General features: G+C 40.2%; 1 protein-coding gene across 6 annotated transcripts in view; it reads right to left on the bottom strand.

Moving 5' to 3' along the window:
* Parg (poly (ADP-ribose) glycohydrolase) overlaps positions 1-20,377 on the bottom strand; it is a 107,843-nt gene that overhangs the window by 60,049 nt on the left and 27,417 nt on the right. For all 6 annotated transcript variants that reach the window (XR_015639595.1, XR_015639596.1, XM_087589236.1 and 3 more), the window contains 1 exon segment: positions 1,152-1,244. Coding sequence is in view for 4 of the 6 variants with exons in the window: in XM_087589236.1 (XP_087445362.1) it covers positions 1,152-1,244 (93 nt within the window). In the remaining 2 variants the exon portion in view is untranslated.

The raw sequence follows: 20,377 nt of genomic DNA, 5'->3' as shown, positions 1-20,377 counted from the left end.
GCAGCACTAAATACTCAATGGGTCATAAAAAAAGGATGGGATGAGTATATATGATGTTGGGAAGGTAAGGGGGAGGGCATCTGAAAGAAGGCCCTGAGGGGAGCCAAAGAGTATGACCAAAATATAGTTTACACATACGAAATTCTCAAAAAATAATAAAGATTACATTAAAAAAAAACTGGAGAAGTCTAATTTCTTTCCCCTTGGGTATAGTTTAGACTAAGTGACTAGCTTCCAATAAGCAGAAAACTAGCAGAAGTGACACAGAATAAGATCTGGCCCTAAAACGCACCAGAGCTTCCCTATGCTCTGAGGAAGTGCACTGAGGAAGTCAGCTACCGAGCCTTAGAGAACCCTATCCAGCACATGCTTTAGAAGGCCACAGTCCTCACTGACATCCTGACTGCAACCACAAGAGACTAAAAGCCACGCTTAGTCACCAAGTTGTTTTCAATTCATGACCAACAGAAACTAAGAAACATGTCTACTACTTTAAGTTACTAAGCTTTGAGGTTATCTGTTAGGGAGCAATGTATAACGAATGCATTCCAAACACAATGATAAAATATAGTACTTTGTCTTTTCTCTCTTTTCTTTCTTTTTTCTCTCTCTTTCTTCTCCCTCCTTTCTTTTTGGTTTTTGTTGTTGTTATTTGTTTGTTTGTTTTAAGACAGTTTCTCTGTGTAGCCTTGGCTGCCCTGGAACTCGATCTGTAGACTAGACTGGCCTTGAACTCATAGCAATCTTCCTGCCCCTGCCTTTCAAGTGCCTGGCTCTTTAAGTTTGCAAAGTTAAGAGGTACCATGACGTCAACTGTTACCGCAATGTATCATTTCAGAGGAAGGTGAAGGATGTAGGTAGTATTAAATAATCTTGGAAAAAAAATATACCAAACCACTAGTTCGTTTTAAAATAATGATTTCTAAAAGACGTTGTCTAACCAAATGGAGGAAACGGAGTCTGAGTAAACAAACTGCAGCAGCGGAAAAGGACACTGGAAATTGAGTGCTGCATCTTTCATGCTCTCTGGCAGTGTCCTCTCTAGCCTCTGACTTTTCCAGGGCACAAAGCTGTCACATCTTTAGCAGAAGCCCCTTTCCCACCTCTGCCATGAGTCCAAGGAAAACACAGAGGAAGTTACATTTACTAACCTGGGTGCAAATATTTGGCAGACAGAGTGCAATTTTCACCATGTCGGGTAAAATGGACTGATACAAATGTTGGGCTTCTGCTTCTTCAAGTACCTGAACAACAATAAAACATACCGTGTGAATTAATAGTAGTGAATAGTAACTAATGGACATACATTTGTGCTAACTTTGAATTCCCACTGTAAGGTACAGTGTCATTACCAACAAATACCTATAGAAACACACCAGCAGGTCCATCACGAACTTACAAATTCATATCGTTTACCAAAATGTCTTGCAAAAAACAAAGTATCCCAAAATCAAGTCTCTCTCATATAACAACATTCACCAATAAATCTACTATTTGTAAAACTAGCAAGTTAGCTTAACGGGGAAAGGCACCTGCCACCAGCCTAATGACCTGAGTTCAATTCCCAGGCCCTATATAGTGGAAGGAGAGAACCAATTACTATATAATGTCCTCTAAGTTCCATATGCACACATACATGTATACGCGAACGTACATGCGCACACACAAACACAAATAAATAAATAAATGTGTTTTTTAATGTAATACTTGTGAATAAAAACCAGCACTCTCTACTTTGGTTATGTCAGAGGACCCGTTTAATTTCAGCATAAAAGCACCATAATTACTCTCAAGCACACTATCTGTGCCCAACTAAAGCACTGGTCACAAGTGACCGTCTTTAGGACCCTAGACTCCTCCCTTGTTAGGTACATTTCCTGTGTCACACCGGAAAGCACACTGGGCTGACACTCATGGTCCATGCTCACCTATGTCTCAACTCTACAGCAAGGTGTTTATTAATTCTGAGGGAACAACAAACAGCAATAACTATAAGGACTGTTTGTCCACAACCACTATAAAAAACAGGACTGATGAAGCTGAAATAAGTTTGGTGACTATGGCAGGACAATGAGGAGGCAGTAATAAGCCTTCTACTTGTGGTGATGGGGAATCTGAACAAAAGCCAAGACCTTAAAGTCCTTACAGAAGAGAAAATCTGTACACTAAAAGGGCTAGATATGGTAGCTGACCTTAAGGGCTGGATAAGGGTAACTCCAGCCCTCTAGAGGTTGAGGTAGAAGGACCATTACAAGTTTTAGGCCAGCCTGGGCTACGGAGTGAAATTCTATCCAGATCAGAACAGTTAAGTGGCTACATCTTTATCATAAGCCTCTCTTAAGTCTGCTATAAACAAAAGCTAAAATTTAAAGGTATGCATTTAGTGTTTAAAGGTGGACATTTATTGCCTCGTAACTACAAAGTAAAGATGACTTTTCCTACATGTCAATGTATTTGTTACAACACTCAGACTCTCATAGTTCATAATTCCTTTATGATTTGTAAACCTTTGCATTTTGAAGAAATTAAATATTGATAGGATGTCATAAAAACAGCATGACGAAGTTCATTATCCCTTCTACGCATTTTCCCCTCAATAATAATCACATTTTATATGCACTTTACCACATTATTAGAGCCAGAATATTGAAAAAGTAACTTTTATTCACCATCTCCGAGGCTCACTGCCTCTGTCTGCTAACATAGGCCTATTCCTGGAGGCTTCCAGCCTCTGTCCAATCTTATCCAGGCCTAGAACATTTTCAGCCTCTGAGACTTGCTGCTGAATAAGCTACCCTTTCTTGTTCTGTCTGAACTCCGGCTGGCTGGTTTAACTCAGCTATTCTGACTCAAACTCCTCTTCAAGCTGACTGATTCAATCTGGCTTCTCTCTTGGCCTCTGACAGAATTACTCTGCTTGGCCGCATACTAACTTTAGCAATATGTTTTAATCTTCTAGCTCCTTTCCAGCTTCACCTGAATCTAGCTTGTATTCTCTGTGCAACCCATCTCCTTATCACTGTCCCATTAAGACTGAAAACTCTGTCTTTCCTCTTTCCTCTCCTCCTGCTCTCTTGAGTAACTTCCCTTTTCTCTCTGTACTCACTGGAGTGGAGCATAATCCTATTCTGTCAAATCTTTCTCTGATTCATCATTTTGTCTGCCACTCAATTAGACACCACTTTCAAACATAGGTGCTTCCTTCTACAAACAAACTTCACCTTCATTGTTTGCGATTCAAAGTGTGACTAGGGGCATGTCTCTATTCCAGCCAGAAGAATTAAAGGGCTAAGGGCTGAGTCACGCCCCAACTAGAAACAGTTTTTTTCAATAAATAGTACAACCATGGTGTTCACGGTGTGATCAAATATCCTGAAACAGTATATTAATAGTGTTAAAAGTGTACATGTATCATGTCATTCGTCACACACATACACCTGTAATCAAACTAAGGCAGAACTGATCATTACAAAAAAGAACTTTTATTATCCATTTTCACTCACACTTATTCTCACTGACCCTAACATTAGCAACTACTAATGTATGCCCCACTTCTGCAATGTTATGTTATATAAATAGACTCATAGTCTGTGTTCTTTCAAGTTGACTTCTCATTAAAAAACCCTCTCTGATCTTCAGTAAGGTTGCTGTAGGATCACCCATTCTTGTGGATGTTACTAATTACTATTATGTGACTTAAACATACCCTCAAGGATTACTTTGCTTTCCAGGTTTTGATGCTATAAACTGCTATGGTTTGACTGCATCCTCCAAGAGTTTATGTGTTGGGAGTCTGATCCCCAGCGTGGCACTGGTGGAAGGTCATATGCAACCATTAGGTGACTGATCCTATTAAATGGTCACCATGAGTACTGTTCTTGTGAGGCATTAGTTCTCCTGGGTCCTAACTAGTTCACAGAAGAGGGTTGTAATATAAAAACCTTCTCTGTCTCTCTGGCTTCTTGTTTCACCCTGTCCACTTCATATTGCCATGTTCATGACAGAGCCTAAGAGGCCCTTGAACCTCCAGAACTGGGGTAAAAAAAAAAATGTTTCTTTTCTTTGTAAAGAAACATTTCTTTGTATCATTCATTTCTAATTTTATCTGTTTCCTTTCTCCTTCTTATGGGTTACTTTAGAACAGTAGAGAATTTCATTTGTGTACCAAAAACAAAAAAATTCTGATTGCAAATAGAAAAATTAAAATAACTATACACAGAATGCCCAAAAGCGTACTGCTTAGTTTCTATATTAATTTTTTATTACTTTGCCTTCTCCATTTGTAATTCTCCAAGAATTCACTTGAAAATGCACTTTTTAGTTTCCCCATTACATTTCTGTTTCTCCATAAAATAAAAGTAATTCCTACAGAACTACAGGATTTTCAACAATAGCAGGCATGATTATGATGACACATTCCACAGCTCCCTGCCTAGTCTAGCATTTCACATACACCGCCACTGTTAAACTTCAGGAGTTTCCTCTCCTCTCTCTGTGATGCTTTCTCCCACTTGTTTAATGGGTCCTTCCTCCATGACTCTGTAGTTGAACACACACACATCTATAAGAGCAGTTATTATAATTTATAATTATTTTATCTCCCCCTGCCTCAAATGTACAAAGCACTGAACAGAGAAGGACTGTACTGTATACATACCAAATCGGCACTACCAAGCACAGTATATAATATTATTCATCATGTGCTGAGGAAGAGTTGACTGACAAGGAAAAGCTGCAGATGTCGCTTAGTGACTGAGTCCTTGCTCAGCATGTACAATGTCACTGATTTGTTCCCCAGGACCAGTCTACACAGTAAATAAAGTTAGTGGAGCTGGGGAGTTAGTAGAGCCCAGCGAGTAAAGTACACCCGTACTCAGGAAGAACTGAGTTGGATGCCCAGAAACCATATTTAAAAAACAAAGAGCAGCAAAAGCAGTGCAGGGGAGGCAGAGACACGGTGAAGTGACCGCTGGATCCCTGGGGTTCACTAGCCAGTCGGACAAGCCTAGCTAGCAAGTCCCAGGGCCCTGTGAGAAACCCCATCTCAACAAAATAGAACCAAGCAACAGAACAAAGCAACCAAGGTGGACTGCTCCTGAGGAATGGCACCTGAGTGCAGCCTCTGGCCCCATGTACATAATGCACATACAGGTGTACATACACAAACAGGTGTACATACAGCCTCTGGCCCCATGTACATAATGCACATACAGGTGTACATACACATACAGGTGTACATACAGCCTCTGGCCCCATGTACATCCATGCACATACAGGTGTACATACACAGAGATCCACAACCAAGCAGAAGCCCACATACACTTGGTAGTCACAAAAGCACAGATTGCCCTAAAAGAGCCCTGCAAGACAGAAAATATAAGAACACTCAAGAGGAAGTAATATTCAAAGGTAAATCAGTTGTTTCATACTAAAAAACGAGTGGCAGACATTAAGATTGGATGTCAGGGGGTTTCTTCCAGATCACAATGAAGAGTATTTTAGAGAATGGAATGCTAACTTAGAAACTTGAAAACTAGCTATAGAGCCAGATGCACATATATTCTCTAATACAGAAAACCCCTAAATCCTTCCTTTCTTTATCTGTAACACGGACAATCCATGGCTCTGCTCAATTCCCAGTTATGAAGGTTCTAATATAATAGTGTTTGATGGATACCATAGCTCCACAGCTCCGTGCACAAATTCAAAGTATATTAGGTAGTGAACCAGTGATGCATACTTATTTTGAAGCCTCTTTCTCTTAAAAGCAAAAACAATATCTCCACATGAGTAAACCTGAGTCCTACTGACTGATCCAGCAGGACCACTGGTATTCATATGCTTGCTCTCTCTCTCTCTCTCTTGCTCTCTCCCTCCCTCCCTTTCTCTCCTTCCTTCCCTCTCTCCCTCCTTTCCTCAACTACTAAGCTCCTCTGACTCAGGCCCTCATCCACTCCTAACAGGAACGCTACATGATGTAACTATGTCCCGCTGCTCAATTCCCTTTGGTTTCTGCCCAAGTACACCCTGATGTGTCCCTTCTGCCCTAAAGCTTTCAATGATTTTCATCATCTTTTCAATACAGTACAAACTCTGTAATTTAAGATATTTATGCATCTAAATAATATTAAATATCGATATTAGATAATTATGCTTTTGATGCCTACCTAAATATTAAAATATTTAGTCTACCTTGACCTTGATGCTTTTCTGGTCTTATTTAGCATATCATAAAAGCTGATATCCACACAGATACATATCCACTTTCCTGTGCATTTTACATACTTAGCAGCTCAAGTATTCAGTCTTCCACATCACCTACTTATACTTCCGTGACTGTATTGTCTTTCCTTAATTCCTGAACAATTTTCTTGCTATCTTGTTCAAATAATAATTGTTTCAAAGTCCATCCATTTTTCCTTTCTAGTTCTCTCACACAATTTTTCTGTGATTAAAAAAGAGAGAGAGAGCCTTAAAATTTTGTGCTGCGTGCTATTATTTATGGGCTCCCTTCCTATCGCTTACTAGAAGTTCCTTTAAGACAAAATGAATGGCTGATTCACCATTTCCGGAACAGTGAGGTTCTTGTGTAACAGTGCTAATAAGAATACTTTAACAGCCATCTGTCTCTCTCAGATTATTTGACAAAGCTCATTCTCCTTTCTGTTGCTGTCTAGTCTCTACGCCTAGAAAAATTACTACAGTAGGCTCTTAAAAGGTGGCTGAACCGTTTAGGGGCTCAGTCTTCTATAATGTATCTTAAGCCTACTGAAAATTTCACTAGCATATTTATTACAAGTCTCTTCAGGAGACAAGTTCCTATTCAAAAATAAAAAGTAAGTCAAAATTACTAAGATCTTTCACGTTAACTTATTCTTTAGGCATGTTTCCAAGTACAGAAAAATTAAACTTTGAGGAAAAAGAAAAATTAAATCACTAAATTATGTAAGAGTAAAAAAATCAGCTAGAGAAGGTGAATGTTTCTAACATTTATCTGTGTACAATTCAGGCTGACACTTTGAGAGGAATGTGACAGCTTACAAGAAAACAAACTTACTCACTCTCCTTAATTTCTGAAGGCTCATGAAAGGCTGACAGGCCAGCCACAGGGTGATCTCTCATGTGTATCACCCATCACAATTATGGCTTCAATAACAACATTCTCTAAATTTTAATACAGTACAACTGGTTTTCAGGAGATAAACTGGTTTTCAGGAAATATCCAGTCTAATATTTTCATATTTAAGAAGGTAAACTTCACAGATTAGCAGCTAACTAATCTGTGGCTCCAAATAAGACGGTTTAAACTTTATTCATAGCATCCAAAGGGCTATCAAATAAATGCAAAGGCAGGGAGTGGATGCTGTGAAGGCCGAGTGACCTCAGGGGTCTGCAGGAGAGACAAAGCAAATGCTGTCTACAGAACTAGCCCAACTCTCTGATTCTTCTTTTCCCTAGTTAATGAGCTACACATGGTTTCCCTAGTATCATGACCCAAATCTGGAAAATACTGATAAAAAACAGAGCTCATTAAAGCATCTGAAATTATACACACTAAAGGAAAAAAAAAGAGATTCTGAGTTTTAAAATATTCATCTTTTAGCAGACATAATCTCCATTTGTCCTTAGATTGATCTGACAGGTCTCTGCTCAGATGCTATTCTTTCTTTCTGGCTGGGGGTAAGGGATGGGGAGGGACCTGGTGGGCAATGAGGCATCTGCTTCTAATCTGAACTCTTCATCTTTGTTAGCACCGTTACTCTACTATTACATCTGACTTACTGTGCAGCTTAGAGCAGTGATTTACCAGACACTGTGAGTGTAAAACACTAAAACCTAAACACAGACAGAATCTTCTGCCGACTTGTTTTATGTCAACTTGATACAGGCTAGAAAGAAAGGAACTTCCACTGAGAAAATGTCCCCAAGATACCTGGCTCCAGAGCATTTTCTTAATCAGTGTTTTATGGGGGAGGGCCCAGACCATTGTGGGTGGTGCCATCCCTGGGCTGGTGATCCTGGGTTCTATAAGAAAGCAGGCTGGGCAAGCCATGAGGGGCAAGCCAGAAAACAGCAGCCTCCATTGCCCCTGCCTCCAGGTTCCTGCCTTGCTTTAGTTCCTGTTCCAACTTCCTATGATGATGAACAGTGATGTGGAATTGTAAGTTAAATAAACCCTTTCTTCCCCAAGTTGCTTTGATAGTGGTTTTTCTTCATGGCAATAGGAACTCTAAGACAGAATTATAGAAAGTGAAGAGAAGGACCTCTGGGGAAAGCAAGAGATCTTGTCAACCCTATTAGCAAGACAGTAATAACTACAAAAAATCAGCTGCACAACTAGATGTAACTCATATACCAGCCTCCCCAAAGGGGTTTCGAAAACCACATCCCATCAAAACTATGTACTGAATTCAAAAAAGAAAAGGGGAGTGGCAAAAGCGTTAAAAGCCCAACTTAACACACAGTATAGAAACACAGATGGCGTCACGACACTGCCAAGAAACTAGGGACAAGTTCATACTCAGACGGCTGTGCTGCTCTGGGACATAAAAACAGGCAGCTCTTCCGTAGATTTCATCAGAAGGCAGCTTTTTCCTTCTGGGCTCAAGGAGTCTCTTAATTGTGTGAGTACTACTAGAGGAAATGGAACGCAGACCGAATGTGAGGGACATCTTTCCTAGAGTCAAGTTGGTTTGTGGGTGGATTATATCTCCAAGATTGCTAACTGCCGAGGTTTTGTCCACCATCCCTAAAAATCTTTGCAAACACAAAAAAGGAGTCAGCCTTCAGGCCATGCTCACCAATTCCTTTTTTTAAGAAAGGGCAGGTTTAGCTCTAACAGTCCCAGTGTCCTCTACATGCATGTCAGTCAGGGTTCTTGCCTTCAGGGCCTACAAAACAGGCAGTGGTTTCTACTACGTAGTGGAGAACACTTTGGGTCTGTACTAACTTTATCCTGGCAATTTCAACCATGTGCTTTTTGTAACGCATGCAGCTATCCACCTACAACTTATGTAACTGCTCTTTTGCTTCCAAAGAGTCTTCATCAAACGATTCAAATGGCATCTTCTGGATGGAAAGTCAGACAGTTGAACTTGGTCCTCAAAGCCATAATGGTATGTGTTTCTTGCCCTTTGGAGTCTACTCAGAGAGCCAGTTCTGTACAGCTATTTCTTGCCAGAAGACACATCCTATTTTGGAGGAAGCTCATTAAACCCAGGAAGTAAATATACAGTCCAATAACTTCAGTAAGTTCCTGAAACTGACCAGCCTGACTAAGGCTCCTCTCTCCCCTAAACTTATATAAACAGAGAGGACTGCTGAGAAGAGTGTTCTCTCAGATCAGCCCCAGCTGCCGAGAGTGGACAGACCACCTGAGCTGCCTAGAAGAGATATTCACCAACCTGTTCAGCTACCTAGAAGTTGTGCAGTTTACTCCGGATTTCCAACTTTTGTGAATGGTCACCCAAGCTAAGGAGGACTTTTGGTGATGTTTCTGCTTTTTAGTCACTTCTGTTCCTGTCAGTAACCCCAATAAACCCACTGTTCACCAAACTGTACTTTGATCTACTTTACTTTTGGGTCCCTACCTGGAGTGAATAGATGCTTATACAAAGTCTCACAAAAATAGTGTCAGACCACACTCAAGTTGCTGGACAAAGTGAAAGGGCCAGAGTTGGGGCCAATCTGGGGTCAGTGGGAAAATTTCCACCACAAACCTCTGAGCACAAGGACCCCTACCTTCCAGGAAGAAAAAAGCTAGTTTAGTTCCAAGTCAAACTGTCACATAAACCTACCTGTGGCTTTCAATGGACACCCTCCACCCCCTTGGGAAAGTCTTGAACAGTACACTGAGTTGTTTCCCTCCACCAAATGCACATACTGCCCTGCTCGGTTACCACTGTTTGAATTCTGCCCCAACTGTTTGCAAGGTTTATAACTCCCTGTTGTGAGTCTGCTCAGGAGATGGTCCTGAAGTGGGAGAACCCCAACACGTCGGAATGATTAAACTCCTCTTGCTTTTGCATTGATCACCACCTCTGTGAATCTCATTCAAGAGGTCCCGGAAGAGGTACAATTCGAGCCTCACAAAAGCACTCAGCATGCAACAAGACTCAGACCAGCCTCCACTCAGACCAATAAACTCATTTGCCGAGACAAAAGGAGGAAGGAGAAACAAGGGGAGAAAGATTTGCTTTCAGACCCCACTAAAGCCCCAATCACAGCTGCTCCCTAAACACATCTGCTTCTAATGAGTTTTTCATTGGAATTAATTTCTTGCCTTAGGAAATAAGCCATCAAGGACTTAAAATTCTTAAAGTGCAAGACTTGTATGAATAGAACAAATTTTACCATATGTATTCTAATTTCAAATAATTAACAACCAATCTGGGAATATTCTTAGAAAAAATACCTCCATTCCAGTTCTTGAGACAAAAAAGGACTTTAATCAAAAAGTCACACTATTTCTAAGACTCAATTCATTACACATGAAGACCTTTGCAGCTTCATAAAATACAAAGGTCTTCTCTACATAGTATTTACTGAATAATCACTATTTTTCATGTTAACAATAAACTGCATAGTTGGTACTTTTAAACGTTTTTGCACTCTAAAAAATACGTTGAAAATACTTTTCAACTTTTAATGTTCAAGAGAATTCAATGACAGTTTACCAAAATTATAATGCAATGAAGAGTTGCATACAAATCAAGAACTGTACATACATGTTTAAAGTGCTTCATTCTTAATAACCTAGTATTAATAAACAAAACTCAATATGAATTTATCTTTAATTAAAGCTGAAACAAACCTAATTCTCAAAAGATTTGAGGGCGCCCCTAGTGGCAGATTATTTAGAAGAAAAAAATCCATTAGCCCTTAAGACAAACACTACTAAATAAAATATTTCAAATTCATTAAATTCTACTTTGAAACACGATTACCTCAAGTAATATATCATCTAGAAAAATTCAAGCTGTGGTAAAAATGCTCAATTACAGAAGTCACTGCTCATCTACTATGTCTAGGCAATCAAGGTGAGCTTTGTAAATAAACAAACAGTACAAAAACATGTATTCAACAATCGTAAGGGTCATATCTACTGACTCCCCCTCTTTTCTCTTCTAGCTGTCAATCTGAGGTCAACTGTCACCTTATACAATTATTTTGAAATGTCTTAGAAATTGTGGCTCAAAGCTCACACTTACATTGCTGGAGTCATGAATTATAAAACACCAGTCCAGTCTGGGCGAAGCTTAGTCTCGGGAGAAATAGAGATATTTTCATACAGAACATGAGAAATAAAGCAAGTGCAGGGAGGGAAGACAGAGCTTTCAGAAGAGGCTGAGAGAATAGAAGAGACACCAAATCAGAACTGAGCCTTCAGGATGAAAGGAGAGAAGCAAACAGCTTACCAGAGAACCACAATGAGGGTTTTAGACCCTGAGGTGAGGGATAGGAAATGATGCCATAGAGGTGCACAGAGGCAACATTGAAGAGCACAGCCCAGCAACGACCACAGGATCCCAACTGAGCCTAACAATATGGATGAGACAGCGCAATAAAAACAAGGCTGAGCATCAGGAACCTCAGGAAGGACAACCACAGCATCTGACAAGATGAGGGAATGAACAGCTGGCAGGAACTAGGGGCTGAGGGCAGCTAAACTGATGAACAAATTCTAACTCTATGTAGCTTCAACTCTCTAAGCCAGGCATGGTGGAGCATGCCTTTAATCCCAGCACTTGGGGGCAGAGGTAGACAGATCTCTGTGAGTTTAAAGCCAGTCTGGTCTACACAGTGAGCTCTAGGCTAGCCAGGGACACACAATGTGACCCTGCCTCTAAAAACAAGATAAAACCAGTACCTCCACCAACAAAACCCTCTATGCTTTGGTTTTTCAGTCCTTCACTTAAAACAGAAATGCTTTAACAACATCTAGTTATGGCATAGTTGTGAGAATTATCAGAGGAAAAGGATATACTTTATACCATACAAAGTAAAGCTCTCAAAAATAAGGAGATGTCTCCATCAGATAGCCACAGAGAATGTCCCATCAAAGAAAGCAAGTATAAGGAATATCTCCCAGCAGATGCAAATCTTAGACTGAACCTGGAATGTTCTGTGATTTGTATGCAACAGGCATATACGAAAGAAAATCTCTCTTATGGGAAGACAGGAATCAACTGCCAAGGAAGGGCTGTGTATGACAGAGCCTGAACAGATCCAATGTTCCACTGCCAGAAGAAGGTGCCTTTTGTTTGTTTTTAAGCTGCTCTTCCCATGGCTCTGAAAATACTCCATATTTTACTACACTGGAAATGGTTCTTGCTTTAAAAAATGTCATTTCATAGTAGTCTTCTTATAATCAAAGGAAATCAACGGCAAACTAGGCCGGAAACCACAGCATTCCACTTAAAAAGGGAATGCATAAGACTGAGTCTCAATGGGTTGCAACACACAGTATTAAATGCAAGTTAATTTAATAGGAATTAAGGCCTCACATCAAAATGGGTACATAAAATGCCAAAATCTAAAAAAAGAAAAAGTAGGCTCGATCATAATGAGAGATGTAAGTCTAGAGTGAGATTAAAGCACAGAATCTTCACCCTTCTAACAACAGAGTAGGCGTCTGGATAATGATGTCAATACCAAAGCTGTATTTAAAAGGAATGGCTACTTACTATTTAATTCAAATAAAAAAATGAAAAGATGCCAGCTAGAAGACATGAGTATACTAGATTAATTTCGTTATTAGAATACAGAAGAAACCCTACTGAATCGATCTCCACTTTTGAGTATCATTATATCTGACATGCTGTGTGCCAAGTGATAAATACAATCTAGTACTTTTCAGTCACAAGATAACTAACTTCATCAATGACAAACATGGAGAACTCCCCTAAGAATGAGCTTCTGACTTTCAAAGCCAAGTGCCACATTCCAATTGTATCGATGTATCCTATGGGAGGGATATGAACTACATTTGGAAGAACCATGAATACAGATCTTACACCCACACTCCCAATACAGGAAATGCACATGAAGCCAGTGTAGAAGTGATGATGGAACATGACACAGTCCATGTAAACCTAAGAGTTATAATTTATCTGCTTTAATATTTTAGTGACTCTGATTAGATGCCTTTTGGCTTCTACAGTGCTCATGAATTAAATTAGCTTGTGCTGTAAAGTAATGCAGACCTTATTGATTCCAGAGACTCTGAGTCACCAAGGGAAGAAGTCCAAAAAGGCTACTTCTACTGCACTCCAAGTCAGAGGCTTGAAAGCTACAGAGGTAAAGACATCAGCTGCAGCCTTATGAGACAGCCAAGGCTGCTCTCATTTGATTAGGGATTTCCTCCAGGCTCTTCATGTCAAATAGAGCAAGGACATTTACAGTTTCTAAGTGTTCAAGTCAGACCGAGAAAACAGATTATCTATTAATAATTCTAAATCAGAAGCTACAAAGTATGTGTTCATTAGCAAAAGAACATTTCTATAGTACCAAAAAGGAAGAGGAAGAGGAGAAGGGGAGGAGGAATAAAAGGAAAACCCACAATACCAAAGGGCTACAATGGAGAAAGCCAGCATACTTCCTGATTATTGGATACAGAAGTCTGTTTGGGTTTGAAATGGTGGTCACCATAACTACCTGCCTTAGTTTAGTTTATTTCAAACTATTTTAAAGGATACTAGCATTCGGTAAAATGTTAACAGAGAATCATCCAGGAGGCAGGGCAAGTATCTTCAATACACAAAAGTTTCTAGGCATTTACCATGGCTCTGTGGTCACATGTGTCATGATAGTTACCATCATGAGTCGACCTACCCACAACAGCATGCTCTATTATGGAATCTAGCCCTGCGATGCCTAAGCACACTGACGCTCCAGTAACACATATGCTCTCACTACTGACTTCTAGGCTGTTTAATGATGACTGATTTATGCCAAGTTTTCTCCAAGCATAGCACATGGTTCAGGTGTTAAAACTTAAGGCCAGTGGATGACACTAAGAGGCCCACCTGCCACCTGGCCCACTCACAGCAGGAATCACTACAGTGAGGAAGTATATGGTGGAGAGACGGGAGAGAGAAGCTGAATGATGTGAGCACTGTGAAGAAAGGTGGAACTGGAGACACAGAATGGAGAGGAACAACCTGCCCCTCCACCTGAGCCCCTCCACCTGAGGCCCCTCCACCTGAGTCCCTCTACCTGAGGGCCCCTCCACCTGAGTCCCTCTACCTGAGGGCCCCTCCACCTGAGTCCCTCCACCTGAGGCCCCTCCACCTGAGGCCCCTCCACCTGAGGCCCCTCCACCTGAGGCCCCTCCACCTAAGGCCATGGTGAAGCCCTGGCCCATGCTGCCACTAAAGGAGGTCTGGATCAGTGGCCATGCAGCAGCAGCGGTTGGTGTCAATGTCTGTGGCCCATGTTACCGCCAAAGGCCATGTGAACGTTCCTGGTCTGGGCTACTGCCTGGGACCATGTTGATGTGCACTGACTGTGCAGAACTGGTCCCATCTACAATAGTTGGTCCTTCCCCTCACCAGCTGCAGCACTTCGGAGAGTGGAAACCACACCTCCCCTGTGCAGAGCTGAATGGGGAGAGGGGGACTGTGAGCTGACCCTGATGGCAAGAGCTCAGCTGGGTTGGCCCTGCCTGCCCAGGCCGCAGCACTCAGGAGAGCTGGGCCCTGCAACCAACCTAGGCAGCCCAGTACAGCTGGCTATGGTAGCATGAGCACGGGTGAGCTTAACGCCAAGGGCATGAGAGTAGAAGAGCTGGGCCCTTACCTTGCCAGCTTCGGCATTGGGTAAGTTAGCAGGGGCAGTGCTGGAGAGCTGGCCCTGGTGGTGTGCATGTGATAAGAGAGACGGAGGGCTGACAAACCCAGCTAGCCCCCAGGCCCAGATCTAGGGCCTTTGAGCTGGCCCCAACACCTACTCCATGTATGAACTGCTAAAGTACAAGAAGGCACGGGTCCTGCAGATCCAAAGCTATAGAATCCCCAAGACAGAGGACAGCAACAGGATATCAGAGAGGAGTCCCAGTGAGGATTCAGTATAAACATTATAGCACAAGCCAGAGGCCTCAAACCAGATCAATGACTCATTTGCAAGTAAAAGAAGTGTAGATTGGAGTGTGTGATATGAATTCATGAAGAATCAATAACCGAAAAACTTAAGGACATTAATTTTCCCATGTGAGAACTTTGTTAACCTCCTTTACTACCAGCTATGCTGCTTTTCTGGGTGTCGGCAGACCTTGCTGGTCCATCATAACTGTGAGCATCTCGTAATCACAAACCTTTAAAAGTCTTACTGAGGTGTAAGCATAACAACACACACTTCAACTCAGGAGACAACACATTGTGTGGGCCTGCTTTACAAGCTTCAAATTTAAATTTTAAAACTCAGAACAAAAGGATAAGCTAGCCATACAATGTATTCCATCAATCTGCATAAGTATAACCCTATCTACTGTTTAAAGTAAGCAGCAACTAAGTAAGAGAGGTTTACAGTCTTTCTGACAGGGAAGAGTCTGTAATAGCCCTTCCCCAACAACTCACAGGACAACAGCCAACTGTGCAACAAACACGTTTGGTATTTTTAGAATTATAACAAAAGCAAAAACTGCACAGATTCTTTTCCCTTTTTTAAATGTTTTTTTTTTTTAAGATTTATTTATTATGTACACAGCGTTCCACCTGCATGTACATGTGCAGGCCAGAAGAGGGCACCAGACCTCATTACAGATGGTTGTGAGCCACCATGTGGTTGCTGGGAATTGAACTCATAACCTCTGGAAGAGCAGACAGTGCTCTTAACCTCTGAGCCATCTCTCCAGCCCTAAATGTTTTAATCTATATTTATGTATTTGTCTGTGTGTGCATGTACATGCATGTAGGTACCCACAGGCCAGAGAACGGTGTCAGAGTCTGCTGAACCTACAGTGACAGGCAGCTGTGAACCGCTGGCAACAGAAATCCAGTGTTCTCGAAGAGTAACAAATGCTCTCAACTGCTGAGCTATCTCTGCAGTCCCCCACATACATACAGTTTCTAGCCTGCAATAAAGATAATTTTGTATGTTCAACTGAGGTACAGGCTTTGCTATATTTACCAGAGGAAACCATAGTTTCCGAGAGAGAGTGCATCGCAAGTCTACACTGCACAGCAAACAATGTAGGTTTGCTTTAAAGTTTCTCACTCTTTCCTTATCTGCGCTCCTACTGCTCTACCCCTGTCTCCAAAAAACGGCATCTGTTGCTTATGAACTTTATAAAAAAAAAAATCAACAAAGTGAAGAAATGAGAAAAATAAAATGTATACATCTTCTTATCTCAAGTATAAAATGAAAGGTGGAATGGAAAATAAAACTACTTACTAAATCTTTAGTATTACTTTTTACAGCTAGCCCAGTTACTGAAAAAAAAGTTTGTCACATAAACCAACTTTAGGCTCTTTCTCAAATATATACTCATAAACTGTATGTGTATCAAAACAAGCCCACAGTATCTCTCATTAAAGCCTCTGTTCCATTTTGGCATGTTTTTTGTTATTGTTATTGTTATTGTTATTGTTAGCTTCTTCCTTGTATGTTTTGATTTTTGTGTTTTTGAGAAAAAGAGAAAGAGCATCAAGTTGGATAAGTAGTAGTAAGGATGTGGGAGGAGCTGAAGGGAGGAAAACCATGATTAAAATATAGTGTATGAAATATTTAAATTAAAAAGGTATGTGTATGGAGTCACTGAATAATTCCACTTCACAGCCACCATCTACTCCCCGAAAGCAGAAGGGACTCCTCAGACATAAAACCCAGGCTCCTCCTCAGTCTCGGGCTTTAACGTGCAACATGAACTCAAGCTCCTCATTAAGAGTGAAGTGAAATAATGCCACAGGTGCTAAAAGAAGGAGCGTTTAAAGCTCTTCTGTAATGCATTAAAGTGAGAGCCTTCACTAACACAGGGCATTTCATTAAGATCTCCAGTGAAAAATGCCAAGAGTAAGAATATTGATCCATTTGGAATATAAATGATGGAAGTGCTTGGATTTAATTTTGTGGAACGCCACACAGGAGGACCATAAAAGACATGATTTGTTCCCCACACTTCTAACAGCTGGCAGCAAGGAAGACCAACACCAGCCTGAAGATTCAAAACCATTAAGTAACTGCAATTTCAACAGGGGGTGCCTAATATAATAACTATAAATTACAAATTAATAGATTGATGTCTGGGATTTTTTTGCTGGCTCTTGACAAAATAATGATGGCTTCAGCAATACTTTGCTTCCACTCCAACACAGGATGCTCATGTGTCAGGACCGGAACTATGGCCCTGGGAGTTACAAAGACAGAGGTCTGCAGATACTAACAGTAACAAAGAATCATGCTTTATTATCAATGTTAATACAGTGCTACATTTCACTGGATAGTCCTCTTTAGTGACATGGCACTCAGCATTACAGGTGACCAAAGATAACATAATGTTCAAAAACTTGTAAGTAAGGATAGTCACTGTTTTCTCTATAAAGAAATGATAAATGCTTTAGGAAATCATTACAAGTTAAATCATTAACTTGATTTAAATATTTTACAGAATAAGCATGTATTACAATGTCACATTAGTGTCTATAAATACAGTTTTTAAGAGTCTTAATTCTTTTCTTTTTTAAAGATTTATTTATTTTATATATATGAATACACTGTAGCTGTCTTCAGACACACCAGAAGAGGGCATCAGACCCCATTACAGATGGTTGTGAGCCGCCATGTGGTTGCTGGGAACTGAACTCAGGACCTCTGGAAGAGCAGCCAGTGCTCTTAACAGCTGAGACATCCCTCCAGCCCCAAAGTTCTTAATTCTTATCAGTTAAAAAATAAATTTAAAAAAATCAAAAAATCAAAAATCAATTCTTCAGATTGAAAAGCATCCCTACTCCAGAATGTAAATACAGGTTAACAGAAAAACTACAAAACAAACATAACTCACTTATAATTTCAAACCTAGCCAAACATTATTCCCCTTGCAGAAAAGCACTCCTTTTCCATTACCACCACCGATAATGTCTGACACGCACTTCTCACTAACTACTGAGGGCCTGGGCAGCACTGTCCCTGTGGGACAAAGGTCTATATTATTCTCCCAAGATGTGACAGATAAGAAAACACACACTTATTAAACATCTAAATTAACTGGTTAACCATAAGAACAATGATAGAATAGCTATTCTATCAGAACAAAACAAAACAAAACAAAAAAAAAAAAAACAAAACAAAATCCTAAGTCTCTAGATATGCTTTGTACAGATATTCTCAAATCTGTGACACTGTACTGGCTTAGAAAATATCAATTGGATGCACTACTGTATAGTCACTAATACTAAAAACTATATAGCTATAATAAAATTTGTAATATACAATAAGACATTCTAAATGTAATTTAGATAGACACATAACTATATCAGACAAATATAAATATTTGAAACATTATACACACAGGCAAAGACTTGAAGAATGCAGTAAGACAGTTAAGTATTTGATCTGGTTTTAAGTTCCTTTAACCCTCTGCATGTTGATAAGGTAAATAAAAACAGAAATTAATCCTTTCCCTAAAGAACTATAAAACCATCATCTGCACCTAGGTAATCACCTTATATTTACGATCTACACTAAATCTACACAAACTTGCCATATATATATATATATCATCCTGACCCTTTTGTGCACGCTAGGGGCAAGGTCTCCAGAGAAAGTGGGAAGTCCTAGCTGAGCATTCTTATTAGAGAGGAAAGGAGAAAAAGAACCAAAGGATGAAATAAATAATTAGTACCCAGCAAGGTCAAAAAGGCACCAAAGGGATGTTTTACTGCCATCTCAAGGTATCAAATTTAATATCAGTTTAAGGACGTGAACCACTAAATCTAAAGCCAAGAAAATTACAAGAAAAATACAAACGGAACTTTCAGTAACTTAAGTGACAAAGAAAATATTCTATCAATTTGATTAATCTTTCAATGCATCAGAAATTAAATCTCTTTAAAAAAGCAGACTCATTAAGATTCAAGGATACCAAGATATCCAATTTCCTGTCAGAGGGATAGATAAGGAATCTATTACTTTATGGCTGTCAAGGGTCAAAAGCTCAATAAAGTAACCCTGAAATTACTGGTACTAACTCAAAATGCACAATTAATTTGGATTCAAACATCATTATAAAAGATGCCCCGGAACCTTGCTTTTTGTATAAATTAACAAACTAATCCTAAAATTCCTATTCAAATGCAAAAGATCCATCGATCTAAATAAACAGCAGAAAGAACCAATTTAGAAGACACACGCTTCCTGTCTCACTACAAAGGTAGGCTAACCAAACCTAGGCTAAACTTCCACAGTACAGGACCTGAGGTTTTCAGAAGAGCACCAAGCCAAATAGAGAACATGTTTCTAACAAATGGTGTTTGGACAAGTGACCGGCCACAATCAAAACAGTGAAACTGGACCCCTACTTCTTACAATAAATACATGAAAATTAACTAGAAATTGATGTTCACATAGAAACTAAACTGACAGCTAGCAAGACAGCTTAGCAGATAAAGGAAGTTTTCAAAAGCTTAATGACTGGGCTCCATTCCTGGAACTCACATGGTGGAAGAGAACTGACTGTGAACAGTCATTCTCTAACCTCCTCATTTTACGTGTCTGTAGAAATGTCCCTGCATGCACATATAGCACAGTAAATATCTTTTATTTAGAGTATAATAAAGCTGAGTCCATTACTCATACCATTTGCAAACTTTAATGTAAAATGGGTAATGTAAAGCCTGGTGTAGTGGCACAGGTCTTTAATCTCAGCACTCAGGCAGAGACAGGTGGATCTCTGCGAGTTGGAGGCCAGCCTGGTCTATGTAGTGAGTTCTAGGGTAGCCAAAGTACACAGTGAGACCCTGTTTCAAAAATGAAACACATGAAAACTGGGTAATGTATGTAAGCATATGCACAAATATATATAAGAGCCTTAGGAAAAGGCTGAAGAGACTTATCTCCCTCCTGTCCCAGGGTTAAGGGTTCTTGCTGCTTTTACAGAGAACCTATTCTTATTTCCTAGCACCCACAATCCTCTCCAACTCCAGTTCCAGGGGAATTCCATGCCTCTTCTGGCTTCTAGAAAACTCCTCCGGGTTGGGGATTTAGCTCAGTGGTAGAGCGCTTGCCTAGGAAGCACAAGGCCCTGGGTTCGGTCCCCAGCTCCGAAAAAAAAAGAACCAAAAAAAAAAAAAAAAAAAAAAATGAAAACTCCTCCTACCTTGCCACTCATTGCCTGGCCTCAGAAGTTCTCTGGAACTGTGGCCCAGAAGAACTCCACGAACCT

The sequence above is a fragment of the Rattus norvegicus genome, chromosome 16, assembly GCF_021556685.1.
Source record: "Rattus norvegicus strain SHRSP/BbbUtx chromosome 16, alternate assembly SHRSP_T2T, whole genome shotgun sequence".
Lineage (NCBI taxonomy): Eukaryota > Metazoa > Chordata > Mammalia > Rodentia > Muridae > Rattus > Rattus norvegicus.
The sequence above is the reverse complement of the archived record's forward strand: the minus strand, read 5'-3'. Positions and strand labels throughout refer to the sequence as shown.